General features: G+C 37.9%; 1 protein-coding gene across 2 annotated transcripts in view; it reads left to right on the top strand.

Annotated features, from left to right (window-relative positions):
* The window catches only part of IPMK (inositol polyphosphate multikinase), a 74528-nt gene extending 59020 nt beyond the window's left edge, over positions 1 to 15508 (top strand). For both annotated transcript variants that reach the window (XM_066348117.1, XM_066348116.1), the window contains exons 5-6: positions 8144 to 8225; positions 10432 to 15508. In XM_066348117.1, the coding sequence (XP_066204214.1) occupies positions 8144 to 8225; positions 10432 to 11054 (705 nt within the window). In that variant the 3' untranslated portion in view covers positions 11055 to 15508. The remainder of the gene's footprint in view (positions 1 to 8143; positions 8226 to 10431) is intronic.
* Positions 15509 to 18283: the final 2775 nt, after the last annotated feature.

The following is an 18283-nucleotide window of genomic DNA, read 5'->3' as shown; positions in this document are numbered from 1 at the left end:
TTTATATTATTTACAATTGACTTTTAAGCATTTGTTGAGCATACTTTATTCTGTAATTTTACTGTTAGGCTAATCAATAGTAATATCTGTTACTCTGGTTTTGGTGACTTAATATTGAACGATACTGTTTAAAAATGATAAGTTAAACATTACATAAAAAGACATTAACAGCCCTGGCCGGTTGGCTCAGCGGTAGAGCGTCGGCCTAGCTTGCGGAGGACCCGGGTTCGATTCCCGGCCAGGGCACATAGGAGAAGCGCCCATTTGCTTCTCCACCCCTCCGCCGCGCTTTCCTCTCTGTCTCTCTCTTCCCCTCCTGCAGCCAAGGCTCCATTGGAGCAAAGATGGCCCGGGCGCTGGGCATGGCTCTGTGGCCTCTGCCTCAGGCGCTAGAGTGGCTCTGGTCGCAATATGGCGACGCCCAGGATGGGCAGAGCATCGCCCCCTGGTGGGCATTCCGGGTGGATCCCGGTCGGGCGCATGCGGGAGTCTGTCTGACTGTCTCTCCCTGTTTCCAGCTTCAGAAAAATGAAAAAAAAAAAAAAAAAAAAAAAAAAAAAAGACATTAACAATATTATATATTCCCTAATATTTAAACTAAGATTTCAATATCACAGGGCTATGATACAGCAAATAAAAAGAATTAACCAAAGACTTTTGAAATAACACATACATTTTTAACCTAGTAGTCAGAAAACTTATTAGTTAATATAGCCAAATATTAACAGTACAGTAACTGAAATTTCTTTTGCGAGCCAAATTCTAAACCTAAACTATATAGGAAGGCACACTTCCCTCCAAGGCAGTGCCCACACATGGCCCTTTGTTGGAGAGCTACACCCAAGGGGTAGCTCTCAAAAGGCCCCATGTGGTCCGCAAGCTGTTTGGGAGCAGCAGTTTGCCGAGCAGGGTTCTTAGGGAAGGGGGAAGAGGCAGAGGCATCCGGCAGACCTGTCCCTTCTTGCAGAACTTGGCATTTCCAAGAAATAAGCCGACTTTCAACCCCCCTGGTCCCCCCCAAAAGCTGTCTAGCTTTACTTTTTACAACAAAAGCAGATTAAAAAATATAAATTTTACAAATTTTTCTTCCTAACAGTGGGTTGCTTTAGCCTACATGAGGTTTCCAGTTTCACCGCAATTCCCTGAAAATTCTTTTTATAATTTTTTATTATTATGACTAAAGCAGTGGGTCTTTCTTCCCCATGAACCCCATGCCTCCCACGTCAGATAACAACCATGCCATACAAAGGAACTGGGAGACCTGGAGGGGACCCAACACCTGCCTCGGCCTTGCAGGAGAGAGTCGGAATCCTTTTACACTAGTGGGGGGCCACCAGCCACCATCCCTAACCCATGGAGGGCCCATGCGACCCCAATGTCCTAGAGAGGGGAAGGGGAGAGGCAGCCGGGGGCCCTGTCTCTGATCATTTCCATTTCCTATAATCCTATTACTTATGATTTCATCACTTACTTTGGAGTTGTAATTTATTTCAAGGAACTGATAACTAGCAAGGCCCACACCTGTGGTTTGTTCATTTCTAAACCTTTTTACTTGGCCCTGTTTTCTTTTTCTAATATTTTTCTAAAGCAAAGTTCTAATCTTTTTTTTTTTTTTTTTTTCATTTTTCTGAAGCTGGAAACAGGGAGAGACAGTCAGACAGACTCCCGCATGCGCCCGACCGGGATCCACCCGGCACGCCCACCATGGGGCGGCGCTCTGCCCACCAGGGGGCGATGCTCTGCCCATCCTGGGCGTCGCCATATTGCGACCAGAGCCACTCTAGCGCCTGGGGCAGAGGCCGAGGAGTCATCCCCAGCGCCCGGGCCATCTTTGCTCCAATGGAGCCTTGGCTGCGGGAGGGGAAGAGAGAGACAGAGAGGAAAGCGCGGCGGAGGGGTGGAGAAGCAAATGGGCGCTTCTCCTGTGTGCCCTGGCCGGGAATCGAACCCGGGTCCTCCGCACGCTAGGCCGACGCTCTACCGCTGAGCCAACCGGCCAGGGCAAAGTTCTAATCTTTAATGCTATTCCTACCCTGTATTTTCTTTTTTTTTTTTTTTTTTTTTTTTAAATAAATTTTTATTAATGGTAATGGGATGACATTAATAAATCAGGGTACATATATTCAAAGAAAACATGTCTAGGTTATTTTGTCATTAAATTATGTTGCATACCCCTCGCCCAAAGTCAGATTGTCCTTCGCCACCCTCTATCTAGTTCTCTGTGCCCCTCCCCCTCCCCCTAACTCTCCCCCTGTTCTCCCTCCCCCCACCCCTGGTAACCACCACACTCTTGTCCATGTCTCTTAGTCTCATTTTTATGTTCCACCAATGTATGGAATCATGTAGTTCTTGTTTTTTTCTGATTTACTTATTTCACTCCTTATAATGTTATCAAGATCCCACCATTTTGCTGTAAATGATCTGATGTCATCGTTTCTTATGGCTGAGTAGTATTCCATAGTGTATATGTGCCACATCTTCTTTATCCAGTCTTCTATTGAAGGGCTTTTTGGTTGTTTCCATGTCTTGGCCACTGTGAACAGTGCTGCAATGAACATGGGGCTACATGTGTCTTCACGTATCAATGTTTCTGAGGTTTTGGGGTATATACCCAGTAGAGGGATTGCTGGGTCATAAGGTAGTTCTATTTGCAGTTTTTTGAGGAACCACCATACTTTCCTCCATAATGGTTGTACTACTTTACAGTCCCACCAACAGTGAATGAGCTACCCTGTATTTTCCAAATGGGCAAAACTTCTTTTGGACAGTAGGTGGATATCTGAAACTAATTTCTATTTTATAATTCCTTCAGTCACCTCGCCCTTACTCTAGTGCCCTTACTCCCGCCGTTCCGCACACAGCGTGTCCAGGCCCTGCTTTCCACACTTCTCTCACTCAAACTGTGTACTTGCCAGCCCTTCCCCCCCCAAAGGCTAGAGAAACACTTCCCTTTCCATTCAGGGCTCCCGAAACCACTGACTCATTTGATTTTCTTAGAATCTCAAAGGTTTTTACCTTACCAGCGTTTCCCCCCATATTTAATGTCTGGGAAAATCTAGGAATTAGCACACTAATAAAAGCAAAAAGATAAGACAGACAATAAACACTCAGAATAAAGGATGTTTGATTATAGAGGTATTAATTATTACACAAGGCAAGGGGAAGGAGCTAGCAGAAGAGAGTAACTTCTTCATTGGAGAAATCGAGAGTGCCCTGAAGCCAAAGGTCTTGGATCCAAGAACAAAGAGAATTTACAATACAAACAATTCACCATCTAAGATTGCCTTCTAGTTTTAAGCCAGAAACTTCCAATTTTTGACACAAGAACTTAAGCCAGGCCTTAAAATCAGACACACTTAAACATTAAACAAAGACTTCACATACACAGATCACAAATCAAGAAATTTAAATGAGTGTGCTTTATTTATTCCAATTAAAATTATACCAGGTATTTTTTCTTGACAAACAGACAAAGCTCAATAGACAAGGGAAGGGATCCCCCTACTGGCCTCTCAGGTGCATAGCACCAGAGATTTCCTACTCAAACCTCACCAGTTACCCAGGGGTTTCCAGAAAGAAACATTAAAAAACAAAGAACAAGATCTGACAAACACAGATGTCTTTGGAAGTCCGAGGTGAGATCAACCTGGCTAACTCAGTCTCCATTGATGCAGTGCAATGCGAGACTGATTAATCCTGGCTAATTCAAACCCCACTAATGCCCTCCTAGAGCACGAATGAAGTCCCCACTAATGTCTTTTTCTGAGAACACAACTAGATACCTCTGGAAGTCCGAGGTGGGACCTGATCCCCACTAATGCCTTCCTAGAGTACAACCAGATGTGTCCCAGCAAAGCCCAAGGTGGGACCTAAAAACTCTACACTGACGTCTCGGTCTTGGAGAGCCCACTGCAAGAATGTGACTGCATACAGTCCTCTACGCAACATTCCAAATTGACTAGTCCAAAACAGAACAGAAAAGCAAGAATTCAGAGGAAAGCTAGAATTCAGTAAAGCAAAAGAGTTGCTTTACCTACCTCCTTGATTTCTCTGCTGAATTGTCCAAATCATCGAATTTGGGAACTAGGAGGCATAGGCTGAAGAACTGTCTGAACCCTACAGGAAGACAGGGAGCCCTGAAAACATCTCAGATGGTGCACCTCTCCTCGAGATTCCAGCGAGGTCAGGCAGCTCCCCGGAGAGACCAGTCGATTCAGGATGTCTCTACCCGGTGACACGAAACACCGGATCTCAGACGAGCCCCCATATGTTGTAAAGTACCGTACCCCAGATGCTGAAAACTACCATACCTCACTTCTATGAGTTTACATAGAGACATCAAGTCCAGATGAGTTTTGAAGGGTTTTATTAAAGGAGGAGATTTATTAAATATGCCAGCCGCATATGGGTGACATGGGGCATTTGCAGACTCAAATTGTGCGTGCCAAATATATTTCAGAGGCTGGTTATATACCCTTGCTCACATACAGGCTGAGGGTAGCATGACATCATGACACAATTATTAGCAAGCTTACATTTGTTTAGGGGATCCATAGGGACATTAAAACTTCCAAGGTAATACAATCAAAGACATTTACAAATCTTTCCATGTCTATCCTCCTTTGCCTGGAGGTACGTTATTCTCAAGATTCCAGGAAGGGAGGAGGAACCACAATCAATGTAGGGTGGTATGTAAATCCTGTATCTTATTGAGGAGAAGAAGTTCCTCAGTTAATCTTTATTTTAGATTTAAAACTCAATGACCCATTGTCCTTGTAAGCCAGATTTTAACCGTTTATACCACAGAACAGAGAAAACTATGTGAGAGGTAATAGGTGTGTTAATTATCTTTGTAAGGTATTTTTTCCCACTGAGGAAGAAGGAAGGGCATAGCCACGAAGTGTGGATAAGCAAAAGCTTTATTTGGTACAGTGCACGTACTGTATTTAGTACACTACGAAGGGGAAAGGAAGGAGTCCTGTCCACTCCCATAACCAAGACCTGTGAGGGAACTAGAGGTCCAGAGTGTGATGGAAAAACAGAGAAGGTAGCCCCCGTGTCCACAAGAAATGAGATGGACTTAACCCGTTCCTGCAGCATTACCCTGAGCTTGGTGAGTGTGATGGGAGTCTTCAAGTCCGGGTCGCGTCAGTCGTCCATGAGGCCAAGGAGTTCGAGTGGTGGGCCCACCTGGCTGGCTTGGCCTTCCATTTGGGTGGCTTGTCCTTCACGTAGAGCCGTTAAAGAAAAGCCTGTAGTTCAAAGGGGCAATTGCTCCACCAGTGACAGGGCTGCTTGCAGTTGGGACAGGGGCACTGTCGGGACCAGTGACCCTCCTTGCCACATTTAAAGCAAGCTCATGGTGGGGATCCTCTTTACAGCCTAGACTCAGGTCGGGCACCTCCTGTGCCTTGCTCCTGTTGCTCTGCCAGCCTCAGGGCTGCCACAGGAGCCTGGGTTTGGAGAGTTACCTTCTGCTGCATGCAGGCCTGGCGAACAGTCTTGGCATTTTTCTACTAGTTGCGACCATTAAAAACTTTAAATGTTATGTTCACAGGTCTTGGATAGGGGTTTGGGGGTGAGAATAAAAGGAGGGTGGCTTCTGGGAAGTCTGGCACCCAGATCCGGCCGGAAAGCTGGAGCCAGAGGCAGGACAGGGCCAGGCCTTCCTGCAAGAAGATTGGGGTTGGGCCATGGGGTCAGGATCCCTGCAAACCTGCATGAGGGTCAATGCCTGGTGGAGGAGGGGTTTAAGAACACAGTGGAGAAGGGAGGGGCCCCTGGCCAGCAGGGGAGGAGAAAGAGAGACTGGTATTTGCAGCTGAATGAGAAACAGGATCCTGTGAAGGGTGGGCAAGTAGCTCCTGGAGGGAAGAGACCAGAGTGAAAGAGGTCCGCAGAGGGACCAGAGAGGGGTCCCGAGAGAGGGGCACCCCCGGGGGTGAGGCAGGAGGAGGAGAGAGTTGGGGGTCAGGCAAAGGAGGAAAGATCAGGAGTGGAGGGTTTAGCTGAGGTTTCTCTGGCCAAAAAGGGCCTGCGCCGTGTAGCAGGCAGCATAGAGATTAGGATGGGAGCGCAAATTCTAGAAGCCCTGAATGTAAGGGATCTCCAACCAGTTCTTTTGGCAATAGTTAAATTGGTGAGGATGTTAAAACTGGAAGTCCCTTCAGGAGGCCATCTGGTTCGATTATCCAGTGGGTTCTGTGGCCTGGCCACAGCGGAGAAGAAGAACAGTTTCTTCTTTAGGGAGGAAGAGATTTCAGATAAGGCAACTCCAGGAGTGTTTTGGACCAGGTTTAGATTCCTGTGCCTCTATGGCCATCCTCAGTCCTCGGAGTGGTTAGAGATGAGAATTGGCATTCTGCAACTCAAGCTCTGGCCACCAGACCGTTAGGTAAAGTGGATGTGCTCAGACGTCTCCACGGGCGCACACACACTCAAAACGGAAAAGAGGTCCCTGACACAGCTGCGATTACGGACAGGGAGTCTTGGCGGAAAGAGCTGAGGGGTGGCTGGAGGCAGGGGACTTACTGCACTGTTTGCCGAAGTGGTTGGAAAGTCAGAGATCCTGGTTCTTCCTCAGAAGGGAAGGGGAGAGAAGCGGCCCTAGTGGACTTCAACTCCTCCCGGGTTTTGACACCAAATGTAAGGTATTGTTCCCTGTCAAAGAAGAAGGAAGGGTGTAGCCACGAAGTGTGGATAAGCAAAAGCTTTATTTAGTACAGCGCATCCCGCCTGACGAGGTTCTCTGGTCCGGGAGACAGAGGCCAGAGAAGTTGCATAGATGAAACCACGTGGGGGATATTTAAAGGGTTGTCTAGGGTGGAGGCGAGTTGATATGACGTGCTGAAATCTCACTGGCTGACAGACAGTAGCTCTTTTCCAAAGGACTTTTGGGAGGTTTCTTTTGGTGTGCATGGGTGTGGGTGGTTCTAGCCAAAGTTCCCGGGTCTGGTTCCTCACCATGACCTTCCCCCATTGCCCACTGACCTTACAATCTTGACCTTGGGAAGCTTTCCACAGTGTATATGTATACGAAATAATCACACTGTACACTTTAAATATGGACAATCATATTTGTCATTTATTCCTCAATTAAGTTGAAGAAATATAAATGAAGTATGTTTTAATATCTTGTAATCTTACTTTTATTTTTCCTAGCTATTCTTGCTTTTCTACATGAACTTTAGATTAGCTTATATGGTTATAAAAGTTGTTTTATTATAATTTCATTTTAGTTGTGGATTAATTTAAATAGAATTAATAATCTTTTATGTTGAGTTTTCCTCTCTGAGACCATTAGTATGTGTTTGAGTGTATATCTTTGGATTTGTTAAATGTGTCTGTATAAACCGTACCTTTATTTAGTTTATTACTGTTTTATTTCTTTTATATTGCATTATTTCTTTTGTTTCTATCCTGTTGTTTGATTATAGCAAAGCTTCTTTTTTTATTTTATTTTTTTTACTAATTTGTATTCAGTCACCATTTCACATTTTTATTGTTTGTATTAGTTTTTCAGTTGATTTTTTAGTATATAGCCATTATCAATAAAAAATGGCGCTGGCTGAGTAGCTCAGTTGGTTAGAGCATCATCTCAGTACTCCATGGTTGCAGGTTTGATCCCCAGTCAAGGCACATACAGGAATCAACCAATGAATGAAATGCATAAATAAATAGAAAAATAAGGAGTGATAATTTATCTCCTCCTTTCCATATTATTATACCTCTACTTTCTTTCTCTTGTCTGTTTGCATTTCCTAGAGACTGCATCCAGAACAATATTATATTAGATAGTAGTAATGATAAAAGACATTGTGGTAGAATTCTTTTTTGGGAAGCTTCTTGTATTTTAGGACAGATGCTTCATTATTTCCACTTTAAACTAGAGGATAACCTTTGGTAGATCAAGGTCATTTTTCATATTGGAAATGCCCATCTCTCCTTTTAAAGTTTTCATTAATAGTGTATGTAAATTTGTTAACTGCCTTTTCAGAATCTGTTGATATAACATCATTTTTTTTTTCTTAAATGTATTAGAATAAGTCATATGAATAGATCTTCCTATTTTTAACCATTGCTGAGATTAATTCCACATGGTCAAGGGGTACTCACTTTTAATATTCACTGCTTTTTGTGACAGGTTTATCATGTTCATTCTGATAGCTATGAGACACAAAACCAGCACTATGGAAGAAGCTTAACAAAAGAAACTCTAAAGGATGGTAAGGATTTGAAAACTATATTTCAATCCTTTTATTACTGCATAATTATGAAAATAATTCTAAAGTGATTTTGGTTTGAATTCTCTTTTGTATAATTCACAATAAATAAACTAAAAAAAAATGAACTTTAGATTCATAGAATTGGCTTAATTATAATCCCTGGTTCATGATACAACAAAGCCATAGGTCCATGAATGGTCATCTTATATTTTCAATTATTTCTTTATTTATTAAAACTGTACACTTGAATAAAAATGAACATCTGTGAACCAACCATCTTGCCCAAGTATAGTGGTACCACCTTGAGATACGAACAGACCAACATACGAATTTTTAAGATACGAGCTGTGACTTAGTCCGTATTTTTGTTTGAGATCCAAGCAAAATTCTGAGATACGAGTCGTGATTTGGGAAGCTGCCACTAGTTGGCGTGTTGGCGCACAGGTCCATTATCAGCAGTTTGATACACGAGTTGACTGACTGACGAACTCGGTTACAGAACGAATTAAATTCGTATCTCAAGGTACCACTGTATTAGAATTATAAGTTCTCTTTAAAATCATAGTATATAGATCATAGTATATTAAAACTGCTTATTACATAAGAGACTTTACAGTGTATGTTGTAGAATGTAATTTATTTTAATTTTAATTTCCCTTGTGTAGTTGTATATTATTAGCTTCTAGAACTTACATACATTATGAATAAACAAGTGACATTAAAAGTAGTTTAAAATGGCCCCAGCCAGCTAGTTCATTGTCCTGATATGCCAAGGTTGCCAGTTCAATACCCATCAGGGCACATAACAAGAATCAACCATTGACTGTATATATACGTGGTCCAACAAAATCAATGTTTCTGTCACTCTCTCCCTCTCCCCTCCCCCTCTCTCTTCCTCTTACCCTCTCCCCCCTCTAAAAAACAATAAGTAGTAAAAAAATATTTTTAAGTAGTTTAAATAAAAAGTCTGTTAACCTATATGCTTCTAAAGTATTTATGGACAAGATAAAAGCAATGGTATCCTAGATTTCTGGAAATAATATTCTGTTGGAAGTTTATTCTTAGCTCTACCTAAGGTGGCAAACAGGTTATGTGTGGTGTAAAGAGTGTGAATACGAATTTTTATTTTATGTGTAGAAACAGGCATCCACAGTGAGATCTTAAAAATTAGTATTTCTGTTCGCTAATAGCAAGATAATATACAGATTGGCTCTTTATTAAAATATTTCCCAAATTAATCTGAATGTGTGTGTTTTTAGCAATTTCTGTCTCAGAGTGGGGGAACAAAGTATTTAAAGGCAGAAATCAAACCATGTATACCCATGAATTTTCAAATATGATAAAATAGGCTTAAATTATTCTAAAAGAGGGCTAATAATCTGACAGATTGAAACATTTAAAAATCTCAATTTTGGGTAATAAAACTGGAGTAATGCTAATCCCCACAGTGAGCTTAACTTCTGTGAAAAGACTGATTTAATCAATATTATTGAGAATAGGAAATACATAGTACAGTTATGATTTGTATTTTGGCAATGGGCTATTAAAAATCATTATGATTTAACTCTAGGTTTTATGATTTGACTCTAGGTTTTAGATTAGCTCTTACATGTGATTCTAACAAACAAATTATTCTATAAAATCCCTCACAGTAGCAACTGAAGCAAATCTTGGGATGCATTTTTTATTTTATTTTATTTATTCATTTTTAGAGAGGAGAGAGAGAGGGAGAGAGAGAGACAGAGAGGAGAGAGGAGAGAGAGAAGGGGGGAGGAGCTGGAAGCATCAACTCCCATATGTGCCTTGACCAGGCAAGCCCAGGGCTTTGAACCGGCAACCTCAGCATTTCCAAGTCGACGCTTTATCCACTGCGCCACCACAAGTCAGACTGGGATACGTTTTTTTAAGAGAATATGTGCAGGGAGAATGAAACTACCAGTCTATCTGTAATAAATAGTTCTGTGTATATAGGGTATTTCACTTCATATTAGTGTCATTAGATGTTTTTTAGTAAGAGCATCTTTACCAGAAGTATAGTTGAGGTCCAGGGTTCGTTGTCTGACTAGAATTCTTACCTGTTTAGTTAATCACAAGGGATGTTAGAAGAATTGTATATAAGATAAGTTTACTTCCCAAGTGGTAGCTGTTTTATAATCATATAATAATAAAAATATTTTACAAGAATATTACATTTTCCTTTTTATAGGAGTTTCCAGGTTTTTTCATAATGGATTCTGCGTAAGAAAGGATGCTGTTGCCGCCAGTATTCGGAAGATTGAAAGTATTCTTCAGTGGTTTGAAAGCCAGAAGCAGCTTAACTTTTATGCAAGTTCATTACTGTTTGTTTATGAAGGTTCATCTCAACCAGTTACTACAAAATCAAATGACAGAACTTTGGCAGAAAAGTTTTTGTCCAAAAGACAACTCTCAGATGCAGATGTACTGGAGTACAATAATAACTTTCGAGTGTTAAGTTCCACAATGAATGGAAAAATAGAAGCTTCAGTAGGCAGAAGCTTCTCCAAGATGTATGCTCGTCATAGAAAAATGTATTCAAAAAAGCATCACAGTCAGACTTCATTGAAAGTTGAAAATATAGAGCAAGACAATGGGTGGAAAAGTTTGTCACAGGAACATTTAAATGGAAATGTACTTTCCCAACTGGAAAAAGTTTTCTACCATCTTCCCACTGGTTGCCAAGAGATTGCGGAAGTAGAAGTGCGAATGATAGATTTTGCTCATGTTTTCCCTAGCAACACAATAGATGAGGGATATGTTTATGGGCTGAAGCATTTGATTACTGTACTGCAGAGTATTTTAGACAGTTGAATCTTTTGCTGCAGTCTTTTGAAGGGGTGGGGCAATCATTGTGAAGAGCAGCAGTTAATATCTCTGCACTTGTAATGCTATGTAAAAAATTTGTATTGTGAGTCTACATTTCATTTGTTTTTTTTATACTTTTGGTAGAAGGGTAACTTTTTTATAATCTTACTCAGGAAAACTAATTATTTGTTCATTAGAAAACTGAAGAATAAAGAAACTTTGGAATGTTGAGCAGGGAATGTGGTGGTACATGGTTAAACGTCTGTTTGGCTCAAGCAAAATGCAAACCATTATTCAGTCATTAAGACTTGAGTTTTCTATAGCCAGTTTATCATGAAATCTCTGTCCACATTAAGCTTGACAATGAGCCATATCTAAACTCATTACATTATGAGAACACTTTCAAAAGTCTAGAAAGCACAGGTTGATGTCCTTAGTATTGCTATATGAAGTTCCTAAAACTGGAGAACATTCTACTTCAGAAATAAGTACTGTTTAAGTTTTATATTAAAGTTTAGACCAGCATATCAAAAGGTGCTTCTTAGTGAAATGATTTTGAATTCCAAAAGCAGATTTTTCCTTTAATTTTCATTTATATTCATATTTCAACATGTTATACTTCATGTAAAAGATAATTGGAATGGATAATAATAAAAAATCTTGATAATTTATCTTGCCAGGGAAAGGAGAGAGAAGTTATTTGGAGGGAACAACATATTTCATTTTATAATCTTTCATTTTTGGGCAAATTGGAATATATATTTACCACATTGTGAAAAGTGTTATAAACTGTATAATACTTCTAACTGCAGCTTCTGAAAGGTGGATGATTGAATGTTTGTTTTATTTTTTCTTTAAAAATATTTTTAAAATTCCCATATTTTTATGTGTCCATCTAGTTAGGCAGTAGTATATATATGTTGCTAAAAATGGTGTTTCTCAGAATTCTAATAAGCAGTGAAGGACAACATCCAATGTCGTGAGTGATATAAAAAGTACCGTGTAAATTAGTACATCATAGAGAGTGGTACATATCTAAATCTGCACTTCTATTTCACTTTTGAAATAGTTTTATATTATATTCAAGAGAGAAATTATGATTTATTTCATGGAGGTGGGGTGGGCAATGCTATTTTTCCTGGATATATTAGATTCTGTGTTTCACATTCACCACCTTATAAAAAACAACCATTTATTGAAAACATTTAAAACTATAAAATTAAATTTGCAAATGTGTTAGATGTTTATGATCTCATGGCTTGCATTTTGATTCACTAATGAAGTATCTTAGTATTTAATAGTTTTGCCATATTCTTGGAAACTTTTAGAGTTGAGAATTGTTAGTCTCCTCTTCCTCCCCTAGAATTACAAATTAAACTTTTTAAATCCAAGCACCTTGTTTTGGTGTGGAGGAAAGTGTCAGAATTTTATGTTTATGTCACCTTCCCAACCCTCTCTGAGGGTACTTTGCAAATATCTGATCACAAATACAGGTACCAAATGCTCTGTGGATTCTATGCTTAATAAATCTATTAAATCTGAATAACCTTAAAATTCATAGGCATTTTGTTATAGTAACATTTGTTTTTAATTTTTATTTAGTCATTGTAAGTTTTCTATAGTTTCATATTTTTCTTTACTGCCTAAATAGGTATTGGCTTTTGCTTTTTTTATGGAGATGAATTTCAAGTCATAATTAATAGAATTTTTTTAGTTTTAGTTGATTTCTCCTACAATATAGACTTTTGTTGGTGTTATTTGGATAGTGCTTCAATAAATCTTAAGTTCAGGTAATTAGACACTTAAATCTGAACAAAACAAGAACCTTTTTTTTTGTAGGTGATGATATCAGCCTAAATAATTTAATACATTTAAGTATTATCAGGTGTTTTTGCACATTTTAACTCAATAAAATGTGAGTCAGCTGTTCCAGATTATCTTTATCCATATTTGGAAATACAGCTTTGTAATATCAGTGTCTTATCTTTTTGATAAAATAGTTCATGTTTTATTTTAATAAAACAGGAAGTGCTTTTATCTTTTGTTTTTCAGGGAAGGGATTAACATTTAATTTTTTGTTTACATTTTTTATCACTGTTATCCAATGCTTATTTTATGTTACTTTATAAGTAAGCTTACATGTAACAGAATAAGTGTCTGTTTATGTAATCTACATGTGACTATTTTATTATCTAGTGCAGACCTTTAGCATTATGCTGAAATTTACCACTGTGGAAATAGAATGATCACCATTCACCAAGTATGTTTAAACATGTAAATGTTTAAGAAGTTAGCATAAGATTATCGTTTGAGTTAATAGGATGATCAACCTTTTTTCCGCTAGGAAACACAAATAATGGTTTTAGTGTGTTTCTTATAGAGTGCACTCATAAAAAGAACTTTTAAGAAATTATGAAGAGTAAATAACACATTAATAAGAATTTAAATTGTATAATAGTTTTATAATATTTACATTAATTGATATTTTAATATGGATGAAAGTTGCATAGATTCAAATAAATAATAGATGATAAATGCTAAATATTTTATCTAAATAGTTTTTCAAGAAACAATTGTGAAAATGTGTATATTAAATAACTGTAATGTGGAGTTTGTGGTATTTTCAACTCAGTGTTCATTATTCTTATGTGTCCAGAAAGATTGTTCTTACTATGCCTCTTACACTACAATTTGCTATTTTGGGGCTTTAGATTGTGTTCAACTGAATAAGAACTATTTTTTTTCTGATTTTGATTGAGTATAATTTACTATTTATGATTTTCCAGATGTTCTCATATCAGTTGTATAACATCTATCAAATTTGTAACATAAGAAAAAGGAATTAATTTTCAGTGATATTTCAGTTGCATTTTTCTTGTTTCATGCAGCTGAAAACATTTGTTTCTAGAATTTGGAAGATGTAGGATGAAAGAAAATAGTAAAACAATGAAAGAATTTTGGGAAATTACAGAAATTTTGTCCACTATTTTAAAGCATTGTCATTTTAATACTATTTTCTCATAGCAGTTTGACATTTGATACTTTAAAACTTGATTTGCTTTAATAATTGTTTACAAGGCTTTGTAATAATCTTTCTGATCCAGTGCCTTTAACCTTTATTTGATATATGTGTAGCGTCAGTTGTCCTTCCATTTACATTCTATGTTATCATAGCGTAGACATCAATTTCTTTTTAAAAATTGCCAATTTGGTCATGTAAAGAGGTGAATTGTCTGTTATTACTTTGGAAAAACAAGTAGAATTGCCTCTTGGTTCATTCAAAAATATTTACTGGGTATCCGCCATGTGCCAAGCAGTTTTAGTCCCTGAATATACAGTTGTGAACCAATTAGACAAAGCCCTACTATTTACAGCATTATGTCTAGATAGGGTGGGGTTGGGGGCTGACTTAAAATAGAAATAGAGAAGTATTTATTTCAAGGTGATAAAGTTAACTAGCATTTGAGCTTGTGTAAAGATAAGGGAATAATTACTGAGTTGATGAAGCAACTAACAATGTTAGAGAGGTTGAAAATAATACTTTGTAGCATTGTAACCTATATTTGACTTTGGGTTCAGTAATTATAGGTAACATAAAAAGGCCTTAATTTTTCATGTTTCTTGCTAGTAAAGGTACGTTTACTTAGACTGTCAGAGTAGCGTTTTAATGTAGCATTACTGTGAAAAACATTCCATTATATTTTCACAAGCGAATTACTGCACATTTTTTACATTGTATTTTATATTGTAATTTAGTACAAATGTTTTAGGCCTCAATCTTATCTTCAAATCACTGGTATTTTAAATTTGGCAATGAATATGAAATTACTTTTTGACTTACAGAATGATTTTACTGTTCCTTAAAATGTTTGTTAATATTTTAGGAAGATTGGATTTTCCTTTCTTGGGGAGTTAATATTTTGATACCATCTAGGAAGAGGAAAGAGTATCCATGTGATTAATCAAATTAGAATATACTTTCAAGATTTTTTTTTTTTAATTTTTAAACTTATTATTGGAGTTAAATTTTGGCCTGGTGTTCACTTACAGTATATATTAAGTTTAATTATAAAGTAAAATGGTCTTAAGTATGATGTATGATGTACCTGCATATAAATGAAAATGGTGTGCACAAAGACACTTTACTATGGGAGCTGTACTGGAAGACTTATGGAAGCATGTGAAATTGCACCTAAAATTGTTATTAGTGACTATGCTAAGTTTATTGTACTTGATGAATGAATGTATTTAGTTAACGTTACTTTGGTTTAAATGTATCTTTTTTAATGTGTTTGTAATTTGTTCCATTGATGGGGGGTTATCCTTGGACTGCAGGGGTTATTGTCGATGTGTGATTTTATTTTATAGAATCTAATGTGATATACCGATTTTTATAAGTGATATTTAGGTAATTCTAATAACTGTATATTTGACAACCTATTAAAATGTTTTGCATTGGAGCTCTTTTTTCTTTAATTGTAATGGGCTAACAAATTCATGGTGGTTTAAAAATAATTTATTCATTCAAATATTTGAGTGCATACTAGGTACCAGAAACTATAAGAATCATTAGGGATTCAAAGATGATTAAGACAGAATGTTAATAGAAGCATGTGCATTGGAAATGAAAAAGTATGTAAACATTTATATGAATATTTTTCTACAATATGGACTGGAATCTTTGGATCAACCTTAACAGAAGTGGACTAGGAGAAACAAATTGATTTGGCTGTGAAAATATATACTCTAATTTTAAAACCTTAAAAGTAGATATTTTTACATGTATTTGAAATTTCATGAATTAATTGGTAACCAAGTAATCTTTTTCCTTCATTAATGAAAATGGGCACTGTTGAAATCTTACACTTGACTGGGCCTGTATTTGGTTTGGAGATTTTAAAAAGTTAAAAGAGTCAGTACCTGTCCTGGAGATATACACTGTCTGGTAGAAAGAAGAAAAACATCTAAATGTGGGATAAAATGTTGTTGGGGCTGTGACTGACTTACAAATATACAGCAGGGCATGAAAAAGTAGTCAGTCTGATAGTGCACAAAAGGAGGAAGAGGGTGTGTCATTCACACCCTCATGCATTTGTGAGTCAAGGGTCCAGAAGGTGTACAGCTTTCCTCTTTTGTGTCTGCTGCTGTGCACTGTGGAGAGGAGCAATAAATCATATAGTAGTTTTTCTTAAGACTGGCTGACCAGTGGTGGGATTAAGCCAGTTTGCACCAGTTTGGCAGAACCCGATACCTAGTTTTTTGTTGAGTTAGGCGAACCAGTTGATAAAATGGCACTTGTAATCAGGGTTCTCTCAAAGGTGGGTGCCCGGGCAGCTGCCCAATGTGGAAATCACAAATTTACATTCGTTTTTTAATGTTCATCTGTGCAACAGCATATTCTAAGCACCCATAGTAATGTTTATCCATTAGTGAAAAGAATTTGATGGAACTGTGCTTGTTATATTGATTCATTTCATAAAAATTATTATACCTTTGGTGAAATACTACATTTTAATTCCCTCACATTTGTTACTTCAGTAAACTAACAAAAAGTGCCAGTCGGGGTGACAACTTGTATTGTTTTTTTGCCGAATATTATTTAATATTTTTTCACTAATATTTTAAAACTCTTATAACCTAGTTTTTTATACCTCTTATTGTTCTTATTTATTAAATGCATGAAATAATAAACTATTGGAATATTGATTTTTTTATACTTAAAATGATCATTAGGGCAGAGAACCAGTTAAATTATTTGAGTCCCACCACTGTGGCTGCCTAACTCCTGAAAATAACAGGGAATCTCGCTGCCATGGAAATAATCACGGGGGGATTTCATTAAAAGTGCAGATTCTGCTTCAGCAGGCCTCCTTGGGGTCCATGGTGCTCCTTATTCATCAACCCACACTTTGAATAGGAGATCTTGACAACATTTTTTGGGAGTGGGGTTTGCAGTAGAAGTTGGAATCACTTTGATTCAGTCAGAGCTGTTTGAAAGCCAGGAAGAGAGTGTGGAGGAAGAAATGGGTTTAGAATATGAGAGAATACAGCCAGCAATGGCTCAAGATAATACTACCAATTGGGAGAAAAATTTCTAAGGTATGTCAGGCCTTAAACCTTCCTTCTGCCACAAATGACATGGTATATAATTGGTTTGGGTACTCTGAAATGTTTTAAGTCAAATCTATAGAAGCATTATGTGGACACTTACTAGTCTGTGGAAGACAACTCATCTTGAAGAGTGTAAACATGATAAATAGGCTTAATGAATAGCTTATATAGCTTGGATATAGTTCAATTAATATTCTCGTTCTTGTCTTAGCTTCCATTTTCTACTCCCTATTATGGTTGACCCTAACCCATGTAGGTTATGCCATGGGCAGTGAGGACAATCTAAGTAATGGGCTATCCTGACCACTCTCAGCAATTGATGCTGTGTAACACCCCAAAATATTAGTGGCTTAAACAAAGTCCTTTATTATTTGTGTGGATCTGCAAATCATTTGGGATCTTGGCTGGACTTACTCGTGTCTCTGCAGAGAGCTGGAAGGTCTGACTGAGTGGGGATGGGGCGTTGTTAATCGAGGGGGTCTGAGATGATGTGCCTTGTATCCTTTCAGCCAACTGGCCCAAGCATTTTCTCAGTGCTAGTAGAGGTCCAGGGGAAGACTCTAGAACATGCAAATGGATTTTAACCATGTTTGAGTCAAGTTTGCCACTATTATTGCCCAATCCAGTCTGTGGGAGGACACAATGCCATCAACAATATGTCCAATTTCACACAAGTTCAAATAGAGCATCAGGAAATTGAGCCTTGGCTTGTCATAGCCATGGTTTAATCAGGTGGACAATGTGGATATTTTATTATCGGAACAGAGACAGCAGGTCAAGCAGCATATGCAAATTTAAAAATCTCTTGCGCTTCTCAAAAAATTCATCCATTTTTCCACTCCTTCCCTTCCATGGGTAGAACTCACTGAGTAGTTTCACAGTGTTGCCATCTTCAATTTATGTTACTATGTTTTTATAATCTGGGGAGTGGTTTAGTATCTTGTTTTATTCATGCGCTTTCTTGGTAATAACTTGAGTGTCAGTGATTTTCTTCCAAGTGTATACAAACACATTTTTATAACAAACTATGCAAAACCATGTACTTTCCACCAACTGATGTTAAAGCATCTTTTCACTGAACTAGTAGTTTGGGCTCAGTTTTTAGGTACATGGCCACTTAATTC

The sequence above is a fragment of the Saccopteryx leptura genome, chromosome 9, assembly GCF_036850995.1.
Source record: "Saccopteryx leptura isolate mSacLep1 chromosome 9, mSacLep1_pri_phased_curated, whole genome shotgun sequence".
NCBI lineage: Eukaryota > Metazoa > Chordata > Mammalia > Chiroptera > Emballonuridae > Saccopteryx > Saccopteryx leptura.
Note: the sequence above shows the minus strand (reverse complement) of the source record. Positions and strands in the feature narration are given on the sequence as shown.